This window comes from Prionailurus viverrinus, chromosome F2 (assembly GCF_022837055.1).
Source record: "Prionailurus viverrinus isolate Anna chromosome F2, UM_Priviv_1.0, whole genome shotgun sequence".
NCBI lineage: Eukaryota > Metazoa > Chordata > Mammalia > Carnivora > Felidae > Prionailurus > Prionailurus viverrinus.
Window position 1 is genome coordinate 39,292,501 of NC_062578.1, and position 15,179 is coordinate 39,307,679.

The window sequence follows — 15,179 nt, forward strand, 5'->3', positions numbered from 1 at the left end:
TAGCTTCTTGCAGTTTGGAATGAAATTCTTCAATTGTCAAAGTAGAGTTCTGTGGGAGAAAATGTGGATTATAAGTACGTTGGTCTCTTGGTAAATAGTAAAAACAATGAAACTAATAAATTACTAATACGGTTACAAGAGTGTGTAATAACACACATGCGGGAAGCACCACTTTCAATACAAAACCTTTCGACTTTGTAAACAAAGATCCCGTATCATATACAGTTACCACCCACCTCCAACAATCGCATTAGATAACGTAGCACATTAACTATGGAACTTGGAGAATAACGTGCAGGGACCTTAGCGCGGTTTTGTTGTCATAGAAGTCTCTGATTGCAGAGACTTCTATTACCTGTACGAAAAACGAACATACTCGGATATATTTGAAAGCCCAACTGATCGCTCAAAGCCCAAAGGCAAGGGCCAGAATCTCAATTCATCCAACGTGTCATGTCTGTGTTATTTCTGGTGGAAATATTCTTCTGTCTTCCCATCTTGCAGGCCTTCTTTGTCGACCAAAGCATCTTGGTTCAGGAGGAGCAGCTAAGTTGGGTAGTGTGCTGACCAATAAAGCCCGAGAACAAGTCTGAGACGTCTCTGAGTCACTGAGTCTTGCAGAGGGTGAAAACACTCTCCGGTTATCAAAGATATTCCACTTACCCTACAGGCAACATGTACTGCTCAACCCCAATGGGACTGCACAGAATGACTTGCACTTAGTCCTAACCTACGCCACATAAGCCAGCCCCCAAATACTCGGGGCCGCTGTCCTAGAGCGGGCCATACGTATCGATAAAAGCATCTACTTAACAGACAACCAACCTACTGTAAGGGTGTTGAGTACATTAACCGTATTTTGGTTCGTCTTCCTCAGTGTCGTGGCAGATTCACAACTAGAAACTTCAGTCTCAACTTCCTCAACACCTCAATTACCCTCAGGCCTGACTAAACTGCGGTACTGGTGACCTAACTCCTTCAAAATATTGCCTCCACCCACTTTCTTGTGCAGTTCTTTTCCTTTTCATGATTAAGTGTGGGGCCAGCAAACTCTAACTTTTTTACACCTCTAAACTCAAAACATCCTCACATGAAACTATGAATAACCATGAACTTCCTATCTATAACAGAGATCAGGGAGTCTATTTGTTTCATCTTTCATTTTGTTTCAATGGCCGGTTTTCTAAAGCCATGCCAGTTATTTTGTGCCTTGAGCCTGTTCCTCCTGACAGATTTTCTAACTCCATCTAAATAACAGCAGAAGGGGATTCATTATGACTGACTGCCTGAGTTCAAATCACAGGCCCGTCACTTCAGTTGGGTAGCCCTGTGTGTTTTACTTCGTAAACCTCAGTTTCCCCACATGTAAAATGTATATAAAAATCACTACCCCTAAGGGCAGGCCCAAGAATTTAGATAAAATGGCATACATAAAAGCTTGTAGTCAAATGCTCCAAAAAAAAAAAAAAAAAAAAAAAATCCGTTCTCTATTAAACAAACTGCTCATCACCAGAAAGGAAGGCAGTAGGTGGGGAGCTGGGCAAAATGGGCAAACAGGTGTTAAGAGATACAAGCTTCTAGTTATGGAATGAGGAAGTCCCAGGAATAAAAGGCACAGCATAGGAAATATACTTAATAATAAATATGATACTAGTATTATATGGTGACAGGTGGTAGGTACACTTACGGTGAGCACAGCCTAACATATAGAGAAGCTCAATCACGATGTTGTACACCTGAAACTAATGTAGTGATATCATGTCAACTGTATTCAAATAACAAAATTTAAAAACAACATCCATTCTCTATTCATTCACTCATTTGACAAATATTCACTGCCTGCCGATTCCACGCAAAGCACTATTAATTAATACCTTCCCCTAACTTATCATTAATGTCTTCCCCTAACTTACCCTCTGAAGGTTTTTAAATAAATATATCTCTGAAAAGAGGTATTGCACTCGAAAGTATGCCACTGAACATCTGGGAAAACTGACTTAAAGTTACCAAACTCTTCCACATTGGAACTTACGGAAACCACCGTTAGAGAATATATCAAATATATAAAGCAGTTTTCAAAAAAAAACAAAAAAAACCATTTTTTTTGTTACAAAGAACATTTTCACTATTTATGGGACACAATCACTGCTTTGGATTTACTTTGCAGTTCTTGGGTCTAATTTATTTGCTAGTTGCAAAGTCTACTTTGCGAAACTCAAGAATGACAAAGGAAAAAGATAAGTGATTGACAAAAGTAACTGTGGCAAAGCTGACACACTCCTGTGGCCCTCACCTTCCCGGCCAGGAAGAGCGCCAGGTGGAGCTGGCAGACTGTGGAAAATGTGAAAGCTTTTTCTTAGAGCACTCAGGAGAGGGAGGTAAGGGTTAAAAGAGCGAACTGCAAAATATCTGTCAAATGTGGGTTATTGTGATTGGAAGCGTCATCTACTGTACTAGACTCGTGCATGGGCTTTAATCCGGGGGCTTCTTTTGCAAAACACAACGAGTATGGCTTTGCCCATAAGTCCACGGAATACAAACGAATGATCTATTTCAAGAGAAAGCAAACAGGGGCCCGTCACCTGAATTTCAGGTCTACCGTAAGGATCGAACCTGTGACTCATAGCTTCTCCCTGACTCCGTTTGCTATGGGAAAATTGCCCTTCCTAAATGAAAATCCTCTACCTGTACCAAAAAATCACAGTATGTATACAAAAATGATTCAGGATGCCCCCCCCCCCCAAATGATACATGTGCTCATTTCCGGTGTGATAATGTACAGAGTGTGGCACAATGTGCCTAACTCAACACTTCTGTTTTCAAATGAATGGTTTAAGTGAATTCTACCTTTAACAAAGAATTGTTTAAAAAAAAAAAAAAAAAAACCATCAATGGTTACCAAGGGTTGAGGGAGGGGAACTTGGGGTGTTACTGTTTAATGGGTACGGAGTTCCAGTTTGGGGTGATGAAGAAGGTTCTGAAGATGGGTGGCGGTGATGGATATACACCAACATGGAGGTACTTAATGCCGCTGAACTGCACACCCAGAAACGGTTAAAGTGGTCAATGTTACGTTATGTGTATTTTACCACAAGGAAATTTTTTAAAAAATGTTATTGGCCTCAAAAATGAAAACACATAGAAGAACGTTATTCGTTTAAACTCTTGTTCATCTTAGACCAGTGATAAAAATCCTTCAAAGCAACTATGTCAAAACGAGCACCCTAGCTAGATTAAATGGATCGCTAACGTAACGAAAACATTTTGTCACTGCTGAAAGCCACTCGTCAGGCCAAGAACGTATACTTATTGCATTTTATACACACACATGTGTTTATGGCTAAGATAATAATAAACTGTGTCACCATATCTTTATTGTCAGATGGTAAAAGAAACCATGATGGGGACCAATACCCAATGCAGACTTGAGAACCCGGTTACTACAGAATTACCAGACTTATATGCAATCTCCAGGTAGGCGAACAAAACGGTTGGGAGAACAGTCTGTATTTCGCGTCTCCCATACACACCCTCTCCCGTTACCCCCGGAAAACTGGGCTAATTTCCGTTTGCTTACCACCAGTCCTAGTACGAGCGTGCGGACTCTCTCTCCTATCTCTGGAGAAATGTCATTGCCAAACTGCTGCAGGGTAGTAAGGAACCGTTTCAGCTTACTGAGTTGCCTGGCGCCACAGGCTGGGGGCAGCTGTTGATTAGCCAGAGAAGAAGAGGAAGAGGAGGAAGGCCCATTGCTAAAGCCATTGGGCGGCGAGGGGGCGCCATTCAAGGCTGTGGGTGAATGGCTCGTGCCATTGGTTACTGTCAAGAGCACAAAATAAGAAAGAAAAACAAGTAAATCAACGCAGAGGGTAAAGGCACAAGGAAATTACAATCAAGTTTTGTTCCCTTTAAATCTGGAGGATCCTGTGGTTTGGGAAACCGGGGGGGGGGGGGGGGGGGGCTTTTCTGTCAAAGGCTTTGGCTTCCCAGGGGTACCACGGGTTCAGGTACTCTAGGACTGGATGGCTCTCCCCTCCTCACACTGCATGCCGGTACTCCACGCGGAAGCTGAGCCCCCAAGGGAGTCGGCTGTAACCCGGGGACAGCCCTGCCTCCCGTGCACACATATGCCAACCACGTGAAATGTCTCAAACACGGAACAAACAGCGTTTTTGGATGTCAGCCTTCTGTCACAGGCTGACATCAATATAGCGGGACCGTTCCTCTCTAAACTGTTCCCCTAGAGAAAGTGTACATTTGGTGGAGACTAAATTCATCACTGAACATTTTTAATCATGTTTTGTACACACAACTGACAGCTGTGTTTATAGAAAGAGGACTTTCAAGTTTTAACCTTATACCACCCAATTAGAAGGCTATTTTCTCCCCCTCATATTTCTTAACCACTTCTTTAGGGAAGATGCAAATTTTATATAAGAAGCCAAATGCATACGGTAATTATCAGAGAGTTAGTTCAAGAAATCGGAAAGGGACATCTCGTCCCAACTAATAGCGTGGATTGGCGGTAATTTGACAACTTTGTTTCCGATAAAATGTATCTGAACACCGAGATAATTCGTAAGAACAAGACTAGAGAATTTTGCGCATTTCTCACTAACGAAAATGTTGATTTTATCATTAAAATCAATAAATTCGACCAACTCCACTTTATCCAACTCATCTATTACATGTAATTTTGACAGGTTATCTCCAACAGGAGTTTGAAGATGTCTGAAGCACTCTATCATTCTTAAAAGTTTCCAGATAATACAACAGCCCCTTGTCCCAAACGAGCACCAAAGCAACCTGTCATGAAATGATTGCTCACTAGGACCTCTCACAGAAGACATGTGCCCATCACTGTGGCTCTGGGTAACGACAAACCAGATACGAGATGACAGGGTGGCAACTTGGTGCCGCTGCAGCCTCCTGTTCCTTACACGTTTGGAAAGGCCTTTAAATGGCAGCGCCACGCCGCATAAACAGCCTGGGATGTGTATTTTGCCAATCCCTTATAATCCCATGGATCTAGTTTTGCCTGTGATTGTTCATTCATACAGACTTGATGACACACAATCTGTAAATAGTACTATCTGCAACAGATAGCATTTATTAGTTTCACAAATCCTTTAGGACAATTTTACCCGGGACTTTGAAACCGATGGAAACAAAGCTATCCACCATCCCTGCTGGAATCTACAGGAAAGGAAGGGAAGTGGCTGTTCTCTCGGAATGTTCTGTCCTTTCCTCGGACAACCCAGAAAGCCAATACACGCCACTGATTCAGGACACAAGACCTGAGCCGAGTTGGAATCGAGTAAAGGTTTAATAAAAGTCTGACAGGCTCAAGACAAGAAAGATGCTCCTTCTTTCAGAAAGTTTTCTGGATGTGACTGTCACCCAGAGCAATACCCCTTTTTCACGTAAGGCTGCTAGCTTTGAATCTTATTTGTAAATACCAGAAGAAAGTGGTATTAGAAGACCAGAAGCAACCTGGAAATAATTGTAGGATATTAACATGTTCCAAGGCAAAATGTACAAGCTAAAGTAAGGAGCTACACATTAAGTCAAACTAAAAATTATGGTGGTAACAAATGAAGCCGCAGCCCAAACGAATGCAATAGTCTTCATTGCGGAAATCAAAGCAGACTACAACTGTGAAGCAAAAATGGAAAGGCAGGCAAATATTGGCAGTCATACAAATTACACCTAAGATGCTGTACGTCTGCACAGGCTCAATACCTACTCACTGGCAATTAAATGATTTGGGTGAAGGAGGCGGCGGGGGTGGGGAGGGGGTGAGGAGGGGGCGGGGGGCGAGGGGGCGGGGGGCGGGGGGGCGGGGCTTCACTTCTGCAGGAAAAAAAAAATTAGACTTCAAAATGGAAACGGGAAACGCAGAAGTGTCTACTCACACGTCGTCGGTGTAAATGAACTGGTTCTCGGAGCTCCTTGAGTTGTAGGGGGAGGTGGCATGGTGGGAGGAGTCAGCCTAGATGGGGTCTTCACATCCACAGGTGAGTCTGGCATCGTGGAGTGCTTCTCAGTCCGATCTGGAGGACGCCACCATTGAACAGGTTATTTTACTCCTTAAGCACCTTCGTTGCTTTTTGTTTCTTGTTTTTTTGTTTTTTTTTAAGTGGGGTTCATCTTTTTTATAAGCAAGTGAACAGAAGAAATCCGACATCTCCTCTCAATAAAATAGGCTGATCTACTGAAGTTTAAATCAGGACTTTATCATCCAAACCCCACTTAAGAAGGTGTAGCACAGATGGCAGGACCTCATTTGTAACTGGGTTATTTTACATCCTATTGTTATTTCTGGCTTGGGCAGATGCTACCTTGGTAGTGTTATATCCAACGGCACAACCTCACTCGAAGCTGAAGCCAACGCTAGCAAGAGGTAAAAAATAGATGAGGAAGTAAAATGGTAATAAACCCTTTAGTGAGGAACAACACAAATCTGAAGGTCTGTTATGCAGGTGAGATACTGATAGGAGCCAGCATGTTTATAAGGACTTTTTTTTTTGTAACACCTGCCATGCCCTTTCTGTGCTTAGTTTCTGGCCCATTAGGAGAAGCGGGTTACATCTCCCAGATACACTCCCCACTTCAATGTTCCTCTGCCCTGCAGGAAAATGCCCCACTACATAAATGCTGTGTTTCACACAATGAGGTTACACGATTGTTTATTCAGAATTTGTGATTTGTGACCCACCGTCTGAGAAACATGAGACCAATCCTTCAATTAATAACCTCGGGCGGAGTGAGACTGGAAAAACCCCAAATAGCAAATGAAAAGGAACGAAAGGCCCTCTCTGTATTTTCTCATGAGTATGTGACAGATATGGAGAAATTTCCTGATTACCCAATAACGAACATTTGAGCTTCAAGACTGTTTTCTACTATGCATGCTTTGCCTTTGAAATTCTGAGCTGTTTCTTCTGTCAAATCTATTGAAGCAACAGATCTCCAATAAAAAAGTGAGTTTTGTTTCTTTAGAATACAATTTTCTACCAGCACTGTGTGCCTGCGCACGCACGTGCGCGCGCGCACACACACACACACACACACACACACACACACACACACACCAAAAATGTCTGAGGCCCCTCATGCAGCCTTAGGTACAAATATTTCCCACTCGGACTTTTGGAAAAGTCAAGTCATGGGGACTACTGGTCAAGAGTGGGTCTTTTAAAACACTATGATAACCATGGGGAGAAATTCTCAACACTGACTTTAAATGTCTATTTTTTTTTTTTTAAGTGAAAAATCCAAATCACTATGCTGGCAACTCCAAACCTACCTCACACCTTTATTCAGAGCCGTTTCACGAGACTTGGGTTGCAACAGAACATAACATTTTAAAGTTGAAATAATGTCGATGCCGTAACAGGGGAAATGCGATAAAAGAATGAAAATAATCATCATTCTAATAAGAGCATTTTGATAGCCTAGTATCAGAGTCTCTTTTTCTTCACCCTGACAGCTCGCTGGAGAACCACGAATGCCCCTTTAGTCAATGCATGTTCTGAGTGAAATGTGGTAAAAACCCACATGGAGAGCGTTTCTACCTTGATCTCACCCCTTAAAAGCTTGCCTTCCTAGTGCTATTCCAGAACACTGTAACACCCAGGATCAGTAACTCACTTAGTCTAGAAAACTACCGAAGTCAGGCAGGTTTAAAAGCGCTTCTTCAATAGTTAAATTCGCTGCACGGTCTACTCACCTCAACCAACCTCAGCAACAAGGGAATAAATAGCTTTCCGCTTATGTTGCAGCTGAGGGAAGAGGTACAGCAGCAAATACAACTCTCCCTAAATAAAGGCAAATATTTCTGTCATGCCAAGGAAGGAGGGATAGAGGGAGGCTTGCCAGAGTCGGCTGGGAGATAACAGTGGGAACTGCAGGTCCATCTGGTTTTCATTCTGCGAACACTCACACTGAACTGTTAGAGAAGGCAGTCCAGATACACAGACTTGAAGCACGTGGTTGTGCAGACAGAGGGAGGAAGAGCGGGAGGGGGCGGGGGGGGGGGGGGTGGGAATCGTGAAAAAATAAATAAATAAAGCAAGGGAAGGAAAAAAGCAGCAAGGGAGAAAAGAGCCCAAATGAAGAGAAAGTTACCCCAGGCGGCTTCGTCCACCCGGACACGCTGAGCCTTAGTGGGCACGGCCCCTGCACCTTACTTACCTGGAGGTACTTCTTGAGCAGAACCTAAACTGGAAAACACATCTGAAACCCGCGTCTGTCTACCCTTGTTGCTGACACTGAGAGAAAAGGAAATAGACGATAAAATCGACAATGGGTGTCCTCTTCAAACTTAAGAGGATCTTAATAATAGTAACAACAGCAACAACAACAACGACGATGACGATAAAAGGTAGAGGAGTGATTTTTTTAAATCCTCGAAACAGCATCGATACTTTAAGAACAAGAACCACTGAGCCAAAGCATTGCAAAAACGCCACTGCTTCTAAACAGGGCTATACGCATTCTGGCCGGAATAGCCAAATTTCGGCGACAGTTAGCTCCACTCTGATCAAATGGAGTTCCAACCCAGAGGTCCTACAAACTTAGACAAAGTGGGACCATATGTAACTCATTCCATGCTGTTCAGTGCAATCAATCCAGGACGAGGAGAGATGGTGAAGTTACCAGCCAGGACTAACCCGGACACACACACAAACCCTCTGGAGTAGAGAGATTTAAGATAAATTCAGAAAATGTGTTTCAAGTATGCTGAGTCCTGTTGCATTTGTTTTGGATTACTTTAAAAAAAAAAAAAAAAAGCAAAACATTTTGAAATATATATTCTTGAAACTTTTATAGCAAACAGCAAAAGAACTATGATTCAACCACAGAAGTATTTCTTCTCCGTTTCAAATTAGAGGATACAGTAAAACCAATATTAAGTTACAATATTTCTTATGCAATTTTTTTAAGTTTATGAAAATTATTCCTAGATGTAATTTCTATTTTTAGTTGCTGCAGGGGAATGCTGACATCAATTGAAAGACTGGCACAAAATGATAAAAAAAGAAAAAGAAAAAGAAAAACAATCTATCAGAGCAGGAAGGTATGTGTAATCAAAAGGGCTGACTTGCCTCTACCTTAATGATACACACTACTACTAAATAAAGATCTCCCCTATGTGGTAACATTTCAGCTCACATGGCAAATATCCAACACATGTGTACCAAAGATGGCTGAAACATGGAAGAAAATGTGGCATATATAAATACATTACTGATACCATTTCAATATCCAATTCAGTGTCAGAGGCTTCTAGAAGGGGTATGTTTTCCATTTCCTTCTTTTTCTTTTTCTTTTTCTTTTTTTTTAAGTAAAAAGGAAAGGTATGGCATAATCTGCCGTAGCACTTACTTTACTTTTTGTTAGTTCAAACAGTTCCAGATGTGTTTTTAAGGTATGGAGAATAGGCATTCTGCATTTTCCTTATTTACATACTATTTCTAGAGATGATTACTGTAAATAGAAAGTTCAGGATTGGTAGACGGGACGTCTTTTTCTATCAGAGCTCATCATGTCAATTATAATAGAAGAAATATCTTGTAATAGAAGAAATACCTACATCCCAGATGTGACAGATCGAGAAACCTCTCGGTGAATTAGCAGTTGGTACAGTTGGTCTAATTTGAGTAAGTGCTAGCTATAGGAGCTACAAGATATACAATAAAGAGGAGTAAGCCCAAGTGGAACTGAAGTACTCCTACCAGAAAGGAGAAAGCAGCTAAGGAAACACAAAACTGGGTACCGACTTTGATTTTTATTTCTATGGAAAATACGGCAAATTCAGGCCTGACAACAGAATCATTTAGTGACTCCAGTGGCTGGGTGTGAGATGTTAAAGGAAACTGCCTGTAGACTAGAATGGTGGCCACCCAGCCTCCACAATGCTGCCATCTCATTTCCCTGCTGAGCACTTCTGGAATGTTCATTCCTGCTCAGGAGAATAAAAGTCAAATGCTAATATTCTAAGCACAATGGAATGATACAGTGGAAGAAGGCTATTTGGAATAACAGACAAATTTCCAAGTTAAGACAGACTTGGTTTCGAATGTAAACTCAGCCATCAGTAGTGGGTCCTCAGGCAAGTTATGTTGATCCCGAGCTCCTCATAAGAAGAATACTGATATACACCCCTCTCTGCCTCATTAAGACCCTGGCATAGTACCTACTCAAGTCAGGCACCAGCACATGTGATCTCCATTCTCTTGTGCCTGCCTCTCCATCATCCATTCATGGCTTTATTTCCAATGTCCTCCCCTCCGGGTCTATGCTCTATCTGTACAGGGCACCTTGGCATTCCCTGGCTTTTCTGCCTTTCATTTTATACTGTTTATTTCCTTCATCTCGAAAGATCTGCCCCACCTATCCCATTCTTCACTGCCCATTACAGATCCTCTTATAGCTTTCCCCAGGTGCCCAAGGCACCAACCGCATCATGCTTGTTTGGCCTTTTAGCATTTACCACAGCCTATGAGTACGACAGTGTGCGTGTGTGTGTGTGTGTGTGTGTGTGTGTGTGCGCGCGCGCGCATGTGTGTATATGTTTACACCCAATCACTCCAACCACAGCCTATGAGTACGATAGTTGTGTGTGTGTGTGTGTGTGTGTGTGTGTGTGTGTGTGTGTGTTATATAACCAATCACTCCAACCAATGAAAACAGTAAGCAATTTGATGGCAGTTTTTTTAAATACCTAATTTAAAAGACAAATACATAACCATCAACAGCATATAAATACATGATTAGGAAGTGGAATGCAAGTAATATGGGAACATGCTGGAGATCTGAAATTTACTTCAACTCTGTGATCAACTTATGTCGTTTTAGGCAAGTGTAAGAATGATCTGTTACTTCATCACAGGTGTTTTATGAAGATTTTTTTTTTCCTGAAACACAAATATGATCTTGTCTATTCCATGCTTTAAAACCTTTGGGAAGGTCCACTCCCTCTCTCTCTGCCCCTTCCCGGCTCACGCTGGGTCCCTCTGTCTCTCAATAATAAATAAACGTTAAAAAAATTTTTTTAAAAATGCAAAGGGGGTGCCTGGGTGGCTGTTGGTTAAGCATCCGACTTCGGCTCAGGTCATGATCTCGCGGTTTGTGAGTTCAAGCCCCACGTAGGGCTCTCTGCTGATAGCTCAGAACCTGGAGCCTGCTTTCTGGATTTCCAGAACCCTGGAGCCTGGATTCTATGTCTCCCCCTCTCTCTGCCCCTTCCCTGCTCACACTCTGTGTCTGTCTCTCAATAGTAAATAAACGTTAAAAAAAAAAAACAACAAAAACACCTTTGGGAAGGTCCCACTGCCCACAGAATACAAACAGACTCTTTAGCTTATGTCACAGATCCTGGAGCTCCTACTCAACACCGCTTCTCCCTTCTTTCTTGCTTGGAAGTCCTGATTTTGTTCAGGTGCACAATTCTTGGGGAGCAGATCCTTCTTCTTTTAATCAGGTTGTCATGCTCCCCTTAATCAGCAACAGGTTTCAGAGGTGAGTGCTGTGCTCCGATTCTAGACAATGGGTCATCCAGCGAGGTCTATGGAAGTTTTGGGAAAGACTTCCTCATGAACTGATCAGAGACCCAAGGACTAAAACAGACCCTCTTCTTCTGGTAGGTACTGTTATATCTGTGATTCCTTCACTTCTCTTCTTTGGAGTCTACTTTTCTTACCCATAAAATTAAGCATTTTAGATTATATAACTTCAGGGATCATCTGCAAACTCTAATACTCTCTGGTTTCTTTCTACAGATATGGCTTATGTTCATTTCAAAGACAAAGAAGACTACCCAGAGAACATAAATCTGACAATAAAGGGACCACAAAATTATTTTGAAATTGGTGATCATAACCAGACTTCCTCTGTTCACATAAATATCTATGTCCACAAGAATGTGTCTGCATAGAAATCTTTTCCCACACACACTACAATTAACATCTATCTCTTGTTTTCAATACCTTTTCAATCCTCATTACTAAATCTCCACTGATGATTTGGTTATGAAACAACCCTACCAATGTCCACTTGTCCCTGTTTAGTTACCATCAAAACACTCACTCTGATAGCCCAGGTTCTTAAAGAGTACTCTACACTCACATTCCTTCCTTCCTCATTTCCCATTCCATCTTTCACAAACTTCCAGTGGACTCCTAGAAAGTTTTCCTCCCCATACTGGGACCTGTCATACCTCTAATCCCATAACTACCTTGGGAGTCACCATGTTCTTTCATGACCTTGTACCAAGGTTGCCAGCAGCTGGTTCCGGCACAGCACCCTGTCCAAGACGGGCAATCTCAGTCATTCTCCAACATTTTTACCCTCAGATGTGAAGGCAGAAAAACAATCTCACTCCAGAGGTAGAAGACTGTACTGCCTACTGCCCTCCATGTGAAAAAGAAGGCAACTAACAGGCAGAAAGAAATGAAGAAAAATGGCAAGAGATTATCCTGATAATGCGAAATTCTTCATTCTACTAATTCCTACAACGTGATCTTCCAAACAGCCCACAGAACCTCGTCAGTCAATCCCTCCTTTGCCTAAAACCTACACTTGAAACCAAAGAATACACACTAAAATAATATTGGGAGTGTAGCATCAAGATATCATCCTAACTCCCACTGAAACTCTTCAATTATCTCTTCATTATTAATCCAAGAAACACCAGATACTTTATCTGGCATCTTTGTAGAATCTGACTGCGTCTCACCACTTCCTCCCTTTGGAAACATTGTTTCCCCAGGATCCCAGCATTCCAACGCTCTCATTCTTCTCAGGACGTCCGGGCTGCTCCTTCTGATGTTTCTTCACCACTGTGATAATTACTGGTAGTTTCCCCCATGCTCCTTCATAGTTACTCTTGAAATCTTCTCTCTATACCTTCTCCTTAGGGACTTCATTTGTGTGGTGACAGTCACCCCATGGCTCTTATGTCGATGACTTGTACCTCTAGGCCTACCATCCCTCCCAAGTTCCGCACCCAAACAGCCAGAGGGCTACTCATGTTCAACACCCTGGATTCAAACCCTCCTCATCCATCATCTCTCACCTGGTCTAATCAACAACCCACTGGATGGTCTCCCTGCCGTGCACTATCCATCTCTGTGCCATTGTCCAAATCACACCGTCACGTCACTACGTATGCCAAAGATGTGATCCGACACCTTACTCCTCTCTTCTCAGTACTCTTCAAAGACCTTTTGCGATGTGAAACATAAAGGCCTCGTGCCTTAATAAGGCACTGAAAGACCATTGGGACCCATCTGGTTTCTGTAACTGCTCCAGGCTCATCTTCGTTTCTCCCTTCCACTCTTATCCCCACCTCTGAACTCCGTACCGAACTAACGCAGCTCTCCCAATGCCCCCAGGTCGTACAGGCTTCCCTCACACTGCACCCTTTCTTTTCCCTAGATTCTTCTTCACCCCACCACTGCCTGGTTAAGTCCATCATTCCTTTAAATCTTCTTTCAGGTATTACTTCAGCCGGGGACCCTCCGTTGACAACCCTTCCATCCCTAGCTGGCCACGAAGGCCCTTTATTCCCTTATTACCCGGTCCAGATCCCTCTTACAGCACTGACCACACTGTATTTAGAATCAAGTCGGTCTCTCCCACTAGGTCATAATTTATTCAAGGGTAATGATGACATCTTACTTGTTTTTATATTCTCAGCACTTTGCCCCGTGCCTGATACAGCGAACGTGCTCAATAAATGTAGTATTTTAAAGGAATACATAGTACTATGTCATAAGGCATGTCTACAGTCATGACAACTTTGAGGCACCAGAACTTTTAAGAGCTTGAACTTAAAATCACCTCCATCTTTTTTCTATCATCCTAAAAGAATTCTAAAAAGAATTTCTAGGGGCGCCTGGGTAGCTCAGTCAGTTAAGCGCCCGACTTCAGCTTAGGTCATGATCTCACAGTGAGTTCCAGCCCCGTGTCAGGCTCTGTGCTGACAGCTCGGAGCCTGGAGCCTGCTTCAGATTCTGTGTCTCCCTCTCTCTCTGACCCTCCCCTGCTCATGCTCTGTCTCTCTCTGTCTCAGAAATAAATTTAAAACAACATTTAAATAAATAAATAAATAAATAAATAAATAAATAAATAAATAGAATTTCTATATTCTGAAAACATTAAGTTACCAAAGATAAATCTAAAAAAAAAAAAACAAAACAGTAGTAAATCACTGAATTCACCAGCTTTTCAGTAATGACAACATATTCCCTAAGGCTTTTTATATAATATTAGAAAAAAGGCTTTGTAAAGCGATCTGTATACATAAGACCTACAGCCTCCAAAAGCTCCCTTTTTTTACAAGAATAGCACAATCATACATATGCACATTCACAACAAAGAGAAAAGCATATTATGAACCCAAAACACATTTTTTCTACATTTCACAAGCTTTCCTGTTGCTTGTCTATGGATGGTGGGATTACACATTATTTTTAATTTCTTCTTGTTATTTTTCTCATTTATTTAAACGTTCTACAATGAGCATGTTTTCTTTTTACAAGCAAAAAAACAAACATACAAAAAACCAACTTATTAGGATAAGTCACCTAAAATCAAGCATTGGGCACTGTACCAAATGCCCTGCATGCTTTACCTCATTTTAAATCTCACTATGGAAAGGTACTACAAATTTGCCCATCTTACAAAAAGGAACTGAGGCCCAGAAGGGTTGGACAATCTGTCCAAGGTTACGAGCCAGAACTCATTCCAGACCTTCTCAAGAGTCCATTACCTTCTAAAACTAATGTTATTTTTACATGATCTAGAAAACTGAAATAAAGACACATTCAGTTAATGTTAAACTGAGAGCGTTACACGAGGACTTCACCTTCCAATATTACTGTAACTAGCCACCTGTGACCGTGTAAATTTTAATTAAAGTTAAACAAAATTTAAAACTCAGCTCCTCAGTCACACTAGCCACATTCAATAAGGTAGCTGTGTCTACCCTATTAGGGAACTCGGCCCTGGAACACTTCCGTTATCATAAAATCACAGCGCCATACTAAAATAATGGCTCTATGGCAGGAGTCCCTGGAGGTGACAATGTAGATTGAAAGAGCAGGGATGAGAAGAGGTGCCTCTGGTTTCATCCGAAACACCTTCTGTCCCATTAAGACCTTTCATATTTT

At 41.9% G+C, this 15,179-nt stretch overlaps 1 protein-coding gene across 7 annotated transcripts in view; it reads right to left on the reverse strand.

Moving 5' to 3' along the window:
• RUNX1T1 (RUNX1 partner transcriptional co-repressor 1) overlaps positions 1 to 15,179 on the reverse strand; it is a 142,737-nt gene that overhangs the window by 54,200 nt on the left and 73,358 nt on the right. For all 7 annotated transcript variants that reach the window (XM_047842259.1, XM_047842253.1, XM_047842255.1 and 4 more), the window contains 3 exons: positions 5,916 to 6,053; positions 3,578 to 3,819; positions 1 to 49 (listed from right to left, as the gene is read on the reverse strand). The exon at positions 1 to 49 is cut by the window's left edge and continues 41 nt beyond it. In XM_047842259.1, coding sequence (XP_047698215.1) covers positions 1 to 49; positions 3,578 to 3,819; positions 5,916 to 6,053 — 429 coding nt within the window. The remainder of the gene's footprint in view (positions 50 to 3,577; positions 3,820 to 5,915; positions 6,054 to 15,179) is intronic.